Below are 12017 nucleotides of genomic sequence, written 5' to 3' on the forward strand. Positions count from 1 at the left end.
GTATGCACAGATTCACCTAATGCTTCTGCAACAGTAACTTGCATTTCTGCTTCCTTGCTTCGGAGCTCCTCCCACCTAAACTGATTTCTCTGCAAGCATCTGATATCTCTGCTGCTTGAATATCCAACTGTCAGTTCTGCTTTTGTTACGCTACATCTGAGAGCATCTCCTCTCCCTTAAGATAACCCCTTGCTATCTCCTTTTCTGGTCCTTGCAGCCATCCCTCTCCTCCTGCTGCAGATCTGTGAATCTCAGTGTCAGACTTTACACCCAAATCCCTGCAAGGTGCTCTGAGCCAGGCAGTACCTGCATTTTTCCATCCTTTCTGAATAACAGCTCTAAAATACATAGCTTTTCCAACCCACCTGCTCTGTAAAGTTTTCATCCAAGGTCACAGACACTTGGCAACAGTTTTCCTTTTGGCCTCAGTATGAGGCAGTCCTGCCCTAATGATTCCTGCTGGTAAGCCATTCTCCTGGGACATCACAGCAGGCGATATCACTTCTCTCTATTTCTCTCTGATAGCTCTCCTTCTCCAATATATCAGACAGGCTCTCTCTCTTCACTTTCAAAGACCTGTTCAACCTATCCATATTTTACTGATCCTCTTTGCCATATTCAAAGGTTAACTGCCACCTCCAGTGGAGCCATGATTTAAAGCTCCTCTCAAGATCCTCTGCCTGTTTGTTCAGTCTTCAATTGACTTTTTTCAGAAGAAAATCAGTTCTTACAGCACTCCATTACCATGAGGTCATTTAAAAACAGCCGCAAAGCTTCATCACTTTCTGCTGTCAAACTCTCCATAAAGTCTGGCTTCACCAGAGGAACAACTGGCCAAGAACTACAGGACATCAGAAATTTACCTTGTTATTCAATATCCTTATTGTTCCTTTGCCTGTCCGTCCTGATCCATGTCTTATACATGGCTGGCATCCTCTGAATACTTATTTTTGTGTTATGCTCACAGAACCTTAAAACAAAGCTGTCCCGGGCTGCGACCAGGATCCTTACTCACAAAGGATCTTTTTTAAAAAAGGGAAACTGAGACACAGACATATGACTTGAACAAAATCTTGTGATTTGGAAATACTCAATATCAAATCAACATTTAATCTTGAGAACACAGAATAGCTACAATTTAATCAGCCTGTTTAAACACCTTTAAATTTTTTAGAGAAGCTGTTGTCTAATGCTGTCAACTGATTTGTAAGAATTATGATACCACCAAGAGCAAAAATCAAACAAGCCCCTTAGTCACTAGCCCAATTAGAGCATGCACTGCCTTCAGAGGATGAGGTTAGAGTTATGGCTCTGTTTTTGCTAGGGAGCTCATTGCCTGAAGTAAGGACTTAAGTCAGCTGCACAAACGTGCTTAACTGCTCCCAGACGACATTTCGCTGAGCAGATCCAGATATGTCTGGTTCCAAGATGCTGAAGAGAAGATGCTTTGGCAGGAGAAGGAAAAGCAGAGTGCACAGAGTTGTATACCCAGCCTCCCCCATACTGACAACAATCTTGTGTAGTCACATCCTGCTGACAAACACATAAATACTCGACAGGCACAGAAGGGTATTTGAGCAGTGATGTTATTTTCCATATCTCCGCTTCTTTCTGGAATTTGGTTTATGTCCTTGGCAGGTGAGTACCCTTGAATTTGTTGCAGGGTACCTTCTGAGCTCACTCAAGGTGCCTTCCCTGTCTTTAGGCTTCCACTTGCAGATGGTAACATAGCTACAAAGCTACGTGGACCCAAGCAGCAAGGAGATGACACTGATTCTAGGAACTGAATCCCTAACTCCAACTTTTCTTGTTCAGGTACAGGCAGCAGCGATTTATACTTGAGTTGCTGGGGAGGAATAGGACACAGAAAATATTCCTGTCATTCTTATACAATCTAGGTCAGAATACCATTTCTGTTATTTCTGAAATTGAAGCTTGCACTGACGATACACAATTACATGTTCTGGACTTTCAGTGCCTTCAAAGACTAGAAAGTAATTATTTCCTTCTGTTTGCTCAGTATATTTAGCAAAATAATTATAACTCACTAGATCTTTTCTTTGTTTTGGTATATTGGCATCGTTCTCTCGCTCCCCTCAATCTGCTTTCACAAAAAGCGCGGTGTCACTTTTACATGCGCATTTTTGGGGGATTGCACGTGAAGGGAAAAAAAGTTCTGAGACAGAAGCTCCATTTAAAGAGTCTTTTCTAACTCTCCAAAAGGAAAAGAGCAAAGCTACAGAAGAAATAACTAAGAAGGCAGGTGATGCAATGCCTGCCTGACTGCAAGACTGTTGGTTCTGTCCACAGGAATGAGTTAAACATGGCAGCCTCCTAGCCCATGTTCTGCAAGTCCACATTGCCAATGGAAGAACGGCAGTAACAAGACTATCAAGACTGTGAGCCCAAACAGCCTGGCTGCATTGAACAGCCCACATCATTCCTCTGCTTGATGCCATTTATAGGACATTAGCCTAAAGTTTGAGTATAGATTGTGGCTCAGGCACAAACCATCTGGATACCAGAAGTCTTGTTTAAAATATAGGTGTACATTAAGCAACAAATGCATTTTGAACTTGAGGTTCCAGTATTGCTGACTACAGAAACCTGGGCCCCTCGTGACAAAATTCAAGCACATTCAAAAGCCCATCTGAATAGATTTTTCCCCTTGCTTCTTCCCTTTGTTTCTATGCAACTAGGTTGTTATTTCTAGCCTCACTGAGCCTGACAACCTGGGATTGATGTTTACCGCAGTCTGCTAATCTGTACTCAACACAATTTCCAGAGAGAGGTCTCTCCTGCTGTTTTGAGCAGATGGGGTCCACGTCCCTTGAGACAGGTAGTGTGCAGCTCTGCCTGATGGCACCCAGAAGGGCGTTAGGCACAAGGCTCCTTCAGGGAGCAGGACTGGAATGTCCCCCAGTAGGCTACTGAAGCTACACCAGACTATTTTTAACAACAGATTCAAAACCTTTTTCTTTCTCTCAGTTATTTTTGAAGCAGTATTTTAGTGCTTTTTGTTCCACTCAATACCACTGACACATGCTGTATAGAAATCACTGACGTAAACACTGAAAAGGGGGCACAGAAGAGGGGGGAGGAAGAGAATTGGGTTGTCACTTTTTCTTTCTTTTTTTCTTAAAGTAGAATCTCCTTATCAAGCTTAGCACAAGCATATGCTCGCTTGTGGAAATTTAGAGGTTTTATCACTGCAAACAGGACACTATGGATTTCATCAATTCAGTTCTCAGACCTCATTTGTGAAAGGGAGAAGGGATACACATGCAAATCAAATTTTTTTCTTTAATGGATTTGCACTTTCAGTATGTCCCACAGCACACCATTATAAGCATTTACATTAGACACAGTGATCACATTTCTGAACCGTTTATCTTGTGCCCATTTAAGTCAGTGGATAAGGATTAGATTTCATATCTTAATGAGAGCTTGGTCCCAATAATACCATGCTTCTAACAGCCTATTTTGTCTTGATGGAAAGGCATCTTGCTAGCGTGGCTTAGTGAGAACACTCTTGCTCCCCTTCTCCCATGTCTACCTTAATTGCTTTTTAGACAGATGACTTGTCCTGGATTATACAGGTATGGTTTTTTATCGTCTGTAAAATAGACAGAAAAACTCAAGTTACTCCCTGGTCACTCCCAATCTTATTTTTAGGCACACCTCCATGGATATGATGTATCTATGTCTCCATTTATTTTGTGCAGTGGGCAAAAGCCTATGCTTCAATGGGAAAAATGGAAAAACAGGAGGGAAAAGAGGAAGATGCACATAACACCCTTTCCCAATGGCCATGTGAAATCAGTTTATATTCTGAAAACAGAGAGTTGACTGAAAAGTTATTTTAAGCAGCAACATATTTCACATTTATTCCTTTTTCTTTCCAGACTTTTGAACATGACCAGTAACTCCAAAAGGATTTCATTTGTAGTGGAACAAAGTTCTTTGCAATTGTACAGCTGTAGTCAGTCACCTCTAGCTTCCTAAGTTTCTATATTTAGTTTCTTACATTGTTTGTCCAGTCTCCAGAGCAGTCTTCCTATGGAATGGCTTTCTGTTATGCCCCTAATAGTATCTGGAAATGAAAATTCACTGAAGTAATTTACTTTATTTCTGGTAGTCTAGAAATATTTCCAGTTCACTGACACTTTGGTTGTATATACACACAGCAGTAAGTTCTTCCATGGGAGCATCACCCATCATCAAAGAAAGGGCTGGCACAAGGCACAGGCTGACAACTGCTGCAAGCAAAGGCACCTGCCCTCTGCTTATTTTGCCTGTTCCCAGTAGTGGGGGGAGCGGGTAGCTGTGCTGCTGCTTCCCAGGAAGGCCTGGACCATAACAGCAAGCACCTTCCGCTAAGGTCAAGGCTGGTCACTCCTAGCAATTCCTAGGAGTGCAAGTCCCTAACTCTTTCCACAGGCAGCTATGCTCTGCGTTTTCAGTCATAGCAAGACAACCTAGGACATGTAGGTTGTAGTTACATGTTCTCTGCCAACAAGTCAGCTCTTACCTGGGCTTGTGAAGGTCTAAAAGCAGAGTCAAAGCCATTCTGCAGAGAGTCCAGGAAAGGCTGGATTTTGTAGAGGCCATGCGTTGTCTGGCTCGAGCGGAAGGCCACAATGTGGAAGTACTTCAGGATCTTTTCAAATCGTGATTGTGTCATTATAAGTGCAATGCTCTTGTTGCTGTAGAAGCCGCTGCTCCAGATGCTGAGAACTGACTCACAGTGGTGGATGCTGGTCGATATCATATAGCCTAGGAAAGCCTTCATTTCTGTCAAGGTGACATCAATCCAGGTTTCGTCACTACCGAACCTCTCCTGGTACTTCTTGGCATACATGTTGGTTTGGACCACCATGTTCTTTAGCACGTTGTCAGGGACAAAGAGTTGAAAAAAGTCCATGGCACTGGCAGTCAAGGGCATTTTTCGTGTTGGACCTAGAACAAAAGTAGGAAAGGAAGATAAGCTCACTCCTGATCATCACAAGGCATGTTCAAACTGCACCAGCAATTTAAAGCAGGATTAACTTGAGTATCTGACATGAATCAGCACATGCAGATCTGAATTAATTCCCTTGCCACAGCTGCAGTGGAAACACGGAGCTCAGACACGACTACTTCAGGTCAATACGGTACTTTGGATACCATTAGAAAATTAATCTGTGTAGACACAACAGAAAGCAATGACTACTCAGGACATTTTGAAAACCAGGCCAAAGTGATGGCATTTCAGCTAATTGCTTTGGAAATGTATCCACCATCTGACAGATCTCATCAGGAAACTTCCCCTCTATAGTCTCTGTCTTCCTCTACAAGGCTAGTTTCACTATCCCATAACACATGGAATATTTTTAAGTGTTACAATGCACATCCTGGTTTTCTTCCTCACAGAATGTAGTAAGCCTCACGTCCTATGCTGTCATTACTCTAGCTTTTAAATGATCTTGCATCTTGTGGCAGGTTTCAAGTATTCATTTTACTCTGTAAGAGAGGGTGGGTGGGAAGGAGGCACTAAGGGTTGGCAGCCCTGTATCAGCGTAACAAGGTTATCCAGCCTCACGCTAGATAACATTAAGTTGAATTAGGAACATCGCGCCTGCAATACCAGGGATGCAGACACCAGTCCTCACAACCTTCTCTCCTCTAATCCCTTCCATAAGCTTATTAAGCTCCATTTAAAAAGTAATGTCTTTCATTCTCCCCGTGGCAGTGCTTGAGTGACCAGGTAAGGGCTGCAGGGACAGGGACATTCCCTCTTTTCCTGCAGAAGCTGTGCCACTGCCAAACACACAGAATCCATGCACCTGAGAGGGGCAGCACAGACAGGCATAATGGAGAGGGCAGTGCTAAGAGCAAGCAGCTCTACATCCCCATGCAGGACAGCTGTGGGTAATGGTCATGATGCTAAGAGTTGGATACAGTAAATATTGTGCCTTAGCTTAATGGACTCCCTTCACTCTTAGGACTGTCTGAATAACGTTCTTCCAGATGAAAAGCAGAAGGCACAATTTCTTGTTTGAAGTTCTGCCGAACAGGAAAGAGTCTTCCTAGCACTGGGTGGCTGATTGGGTCTCAGCATTTGCTCTCCCAGCTGAATCAGAGCAAGAGGTTTGCCATTCTGTGACCTGGAGCTGCAAAGACTCTCTAATGTGTTGGCTAGGTCACGTTCTTCTGTACGCCCAATTTCAGTTCACATCCTAAGTTACAGCAACAACTATGTATTGCAGAAACATTGCACAGAAGAGTAATGCTTAGGAACAACACAAATTCTGTGCTTGGACTTGCTCTAAGCCTATTGCTCTATCTGGCTACAGTCTTGTGAACTCAAGCTACTAGAAGTACAGCAAAAAGGACACCAAGACATTAAAGAAATAAACCTTCAGATTGCAGGGAATGCATAAAAAAAGAAAAAAGATGTTTTTCCAAATACAGTGGAGAAAGACAAATTAAAATTGGAAAGGAAACTTTAAATATGTGAGATTGAGAAACTGGAAGTGAAAAAGTTCAGTTGAAAGCACAAGAGTAAGAACTCCACACAAATCATGGTCTGGTAAAGACAGAGCAGAGATTTCAGCTTAAATGATAAAAGGTTTTCAGTATCAACTAAAAACTATGGGGCTAGAATAAATATACTTACTTAACCTGAACTGCTATTGCAATAATAAAGCCTGTTACAAAGAGTTCTTTTCTTTTCTTTTGATCAGGAGATTTATATTCTGCTAGCATACTCTAGACTGTTATAGCTGGCATAAAATGCTCTACAAATGATTGTGCATGAATGACTTATAGTACATCACTCCCTCCTTCCCCACAATTTAATCAAGTTTTGACATTCTACAACAGATACAGCTTTCTGATAACAACACACTGCACAGGATGTATTCCTCGTTATATATGAAGCCTTGAGTAGCTGTTGAATTCACCTCCAGTGCCCAGGCAATCTTCCCAGTAGTAAAAAGAGGTAGCTTTTAAATTCTTGTCATTAGAAGCAGGAGCTGGAAGTGTGGGGTAGCATTTCAAGTCTTGCCTATTGCAACCAAAATGCATTCATAAAGCGTTAGGTCTTACGAAGTGAAATACGTTGGTCTTGAGATAGGTCCATACAGACAGTAGTTCTGCGCTGGATTTCACCTTTAGGAAGTCAAAAGCAGTCAGAAGCACAAAAACGTAATTTAGTACACTATGAAATTTTCAGTATCGGCACAAGTTTACCTTGAAAAGTTACTATGGAGAACTGCCAGGTAGGCTAGATAGGACACTTTCTTTCAGCAGATCTGCTCCAGTCTGCACAGTGCATCTCCTATCTGCTCTCCTTCTTGAAATAAATATGCAAGATTGGTATCCCATTTGCCTTGCAGAACCCACAGAGCTCTAGAAGCAAGCTGAATCACTTTCTGACTCAGTCATCAACCTAATTGTTGACTAAATATAATTCTGAAAGCCACTGTATAATCTTATTGTCTTAAAAAACAGCCTTTATTGGCCAAGTGAGCACACTTGATTCATAATTTACTGATATCCAGTAAGAAAACAAGAGTGACATTGAGTTTTTGTAGGAAGAGAACTGAATTTTTAACATGAATTGGGTTTTGCATAGTTAGCGACTAGTCTAAAATAAATTATTTAAATATGATCATCTAAGTACATAAATATAACCCATATAGAGAGGAAACTGAGTAAGAAACCTTAATTGTGAATTTGCACTTTTTAAGGACTTCTACATTGACTTAAATGACAACTAGCCAGAAAACACTGATATGAAATAAGCTCACAGTTCTATATATACACTGCTTACCTTTCAAAGCCTTATTCAGTCAAATAAAATAGTGGCTTTGACAAGTCTTCCATTTTCTTTTAAGGAATGGGACCTCAATAAACTGAAAAAAATCCACAGGATTTTTCAGGCATTCAGAATGAATATACAGTTATGACTATATCAAATTTAGAGTTTTCTCTTTCCTTCCTTAGAGTTTGTATATGGAGTATATGTTTATTTATGTCTTTTTTTTGCTTTAAAAATCAACCTGAATTTCCAATATCAGTCATACAGTCAGAGCACAAAAGTGCTCTTGAATTTCCAAACATGCAGCAAGACCGAGTGGTCTGTGCATACCTAGGTGGGATCAGAGCTTTACTGAGTAACCTCTGGCTGGGCAGCACTCCTGCCATCACTAGCACTCGAGGCCTGCTTTAAATCGTGTTTGGCAGAATGTGGGAAATAACATGATCTTAGAATCACAGAATCATTAAGGCTGGAAAAGACCTCCAAGATCATCTAGTCCAACCGTCCCCCGGCCGCTAGAGTAAAAAGCCTAGTAGCTATTTACCTCTAAATGGAACCCTCTATTTTCTGGTTTCCACAATATAATTCTTTTTTTTTTTTTTTTTTTTTTTTTTTCCTCCAAAAGGGAAACTCAACGAAATAGAATAGTGAACAGTTCAGTTGAAAGGGACCTTCAAAGATCATCAAGTCCAAATGCTGGACCACTTCAGAGGTAATGAAAAATAAAAGCACATGAAAGCGCAACATCTTCCTCCATTACAATGCAAGGTGTGCACACATGCTTTCGTTCTTCCTCCTCACTTTGACTACCATGCAATGAGCAGCAGTCACTTTGCAAGTCACCACTGCTACTTGATCCCATTTTGACCAGATTGGCTCCACTTTCTGTTTTGCACTCAGAAGTAATGTCTGTGTCAAAGCCAACCAGCAGGGCTGTGGCTATTTAAGTCATCAGGAGAGACTCAAAATAAATGAAAATGCTGAGCAAGCAAAGCCATTTAAGCCTCCATCCCGGAGGTGTTATTGTGGAGCAGAGGCTGGCACCTCGCCCTCAGACTGTGCATTGCAGAATGTGTTTTCGCTCAGCTCAGCTCAGGGCAAGGCACAGCAGCCTTGCTAGAAGCCAACTTCTCAGCAAATATAAACATTGCAGGAAAAAAAAAAAAAAAAAAAAAAAAAAAGCTAAAATGAAGCCTCTATGTGACCCTCCTTCAAGCAGCCCCTCTGGATCCTTTCAGAACCTCCAGTGTCTCTCTCAGATGAGCCCTTGCCATCTGTATTTTTCCCACTGCTCCAACCTCACCAGTGTTTCTGGCCTTTCCCATTGACTGGGGCTTCAGAAAAAAATAACTTCAAGTGAATTGAGTGCTTCTTTACTTGCCTGGTTTGCAGGACTAAGTAATTTGAATGCACATTTTTAATAGATTAATCCCTTGCCATATTTCCTGTTCTCATTACTGGTCTGTTATTTAGTAGTTCAGAGTTCATAGGCTCAGAATAAAAGATGGAAAGTTTCAAAACCTACTTTAATCCATCAGTGCTCACAACATAACATTCAAATCTTAAAGAGGTCAGAAGCATTACCATTTGGGGCAGGGTGAATCAGATGTGTGAGAAAAAAAAAAAAAAAAGGCTGTGGAAAAAAATTCTCTTTTTGCTTTGCTGTGCAAAAGACTTAGTGCTCTCATTCCAGGCATCACTGAGGTTCATGACAAGATATCCTGTTACCTTGACAGGCTGGGGTATTGACATATGTATGCCAATCCATATTGTATAGTCTGGAAACAAATCTTGTACAGAGCTAATCCAGGCTTGACTTTGACATTAATTTAAATTCATTAGCAACTGGGCAGACCCCAGGACTCCTGAATCATGCACATTAGTGGTGGAAGCATCAGTTTATGAAACTAGTGATTTAGAAGTCATATTATTGTCCTCTTTGAGCAAAAAAACTACCAATTTATAGTTGAGCATAAAGGTAACACATTTTGGTGTTTTATATACAGACACATACCCAATGAACAAATCTAACCAGAATCTGTTATTTTCTGGCAATTGGGAAGTATTTTCTCCTCTGACATATGGCACAGCTTTCAAAGAGCAGGGTTTGAAAAACAAATTAATTCCTTCATCCTAAGTCCAGGCAAGAAGAGACTGCTTTATATTCATGTGAAGTTACTTTTCCAAAAGTACAAATCGTGATTTTAGGGTCTTATTTAGAGAAAGTCAAAAAATGCTGATGGAGAATTGCTGTCAGAAAACAAACATTCATCAAAAAAAATCATGATGAGTTCATGGAAAGTGTCAACTGATGAAATATGGCAGACATTTTGAACAAATTTTCAGCTTTCTCAAAGAGTACAGAGCAATATAAAGAGCTGGGAAAAAAAAAAAAAGAACAACAAAAATCAAAAACAATGTTTTATTATTTCCCAACTTATTTTTTTCAGAATTTCTGTTTCACGCTAAGTTCTCTCACGTAAGCTTTGGAAGCACTGGAGCTTATCTGGCTTGCCAGCAAAATCAGTTTTCATATCAGCTCTGTTCTTAATGGTCTGGAAGAAATGTACATCAGACCATTCTCAAACCATAGCCTGTCTGACAGCCTTATGACAAACCTGTCAAGACAGCTTGAAGTGAGAGCATATAACAGTTCTCTTCTGCATTTTATTCCGGTTTATTTTGGATACTGCCCTCCTGCAGAAACTTGGCAGCAAAGTATCCAGGTCTTAGTGCAGTGTATTATGATATATATATTTCATTCATCTTATTAAAAACCAGCAACCAGATCTTCAATAACAACTCCACTTTGTCAAGCCCAAGGAGTCACCTTAATTTACATCAGCCGTGGTTCTGACCAGTATTTTGCAGCATGTAGGATGCTTGCATTTGTTATTTTGGTGGACAAGTCTTACTTCCCTTTAGAACAACTTCGCATGAGAATTCTGTATAAATTACCAAAACTTGAGCCATGCTGTGGAGTTGCTTAGAGCTCAGAGACAGCTAATGAGGATGCAAGGGAAAAAAAAAAAAACAAACAAACAAACAAACAAAAAAAAACAAACACAGAGACTACAGGGGCTTTCTTATATGAGAATGAAAAAATTGGATATCATCCTTCTAAAGATGGATCTTTGGTTAGACTCTTGCAGCCCCTGCTTCTGGATGATTTTTTACTAGAGCACTTACCCCAGACTTACTTTATACCTTGCCTTGGCATTCAGTAGCACATACTTTTTTGTTCTGCATTTGTTTTCAGTTAAGTTTATTCCAAACTATTTAGCAAAGCATGATTTGACTGCATTTCTTGAAGCTCCATGAGCAAGCCTTTGCCAATACCTTCATGTCTGCCTGTAATAACCATAGGCACAAGACCTATGTCAAACAGCTTCAGTGGAAGGGCACTTTCTCTTCTCTTTTCAGCGTTAAAAAGGATTATTTTCCTCACAGCAGTAAAGCGATCCACGCGTTGTATGCCAACTTCAATCCATAGTGAGAATGCAGAGCTAGCTCTAAAATGGTCCAAGGACAAGTGAGAAAGGACTGCCCAGGTTCGCCTGGCCCTGAGCAGCTGCACGCAGCAGCTCCGTGCTGACTCTGGTGGAGAGGCCAGCTGCACTCCCTGGCCTCCCCACCAGACAGCACTGAGTTACAACAAGTTAAATTAAGAACGTATTTATTCAACAAACCAAACAGTAACATTTACACTAAGTGGTAAAATTCAGCAAATCATTTCCTGCAATGCAAGCTGCTACATACTCAATCCAGGTTGCCACCTCATTTTCTTGAGTGTTAGAGCAAAATCTTTGACAGCCAAGCCTAGCATGCCAACCCAGCGTGGGTCAGGCAAAACCATGCCCCTGCTCCCCCTGGCATGAGGGGGCTCCTGCTCTGTGTGACGGTGGCCCAGGGTGGCAGCACCAGGCAGGAGGGCTGCCTGGGGTAGCCCAAACTAGCTTTCAGTGGGGTGGCAAGAACAGGACTTGGAATGCCAAGTGTGATGGTGGAGGGTTTGGCTGTCACTCAGCAGGTTGCTGCGTGGGATAAGACACCACATGAAAGCTGTTAAAGTTCTGGGCATCTTCAGGGGAAGAAGCAGACAGGTCTCGTGCCCTTCCCGTTGACTGAACATACACTGTGCCACCAACAGCACTGATCAGAAAATGAGCACGTGTGAGACATGTTGTGGCAGCCTTCCATGGAAGGGAAGCTT

The 12017-nt window shown here is 41.4% G+C and overlaps 1 protein-coding gene across 1 annotated transcript in view; it reads right to left on the bottom strand.

Annotated features, from left to right (window-relative positions):
- The window catches only part of PGBD5 (piggyBac transposable element derived 5), a 65059-nt gene that overhangs the window by 31188 nt on the left and 21854 nt on the right, over positions 1-12017 (bottom strand). The window contains exon 2 of the mRNA XM_035320889.1: positions 4532-4959. Coding sequence (XP_035176780.1) covers positions 4532-4959 — 428 coding nt within the window. The remainder of the gene's footprint in view (positions 1-4531; positions 4960-12017) is intronic.

Source organism: Oxyura jamaicensis, chromosome 3 (assembly GCF_011077185.1).
Source record: "Oxyura jamaicensis isolate SHBP4307 breed ruddy duck chromosome 3, BPBGC_Ojam_1.0, whole genome shotgun sequence".
Lineage (NCBI taxonomy): Eukaryota > Metazoa > Chordata > Aves > Anseriformes > Anatidae > Oxyura > Oxyura jamaicensis.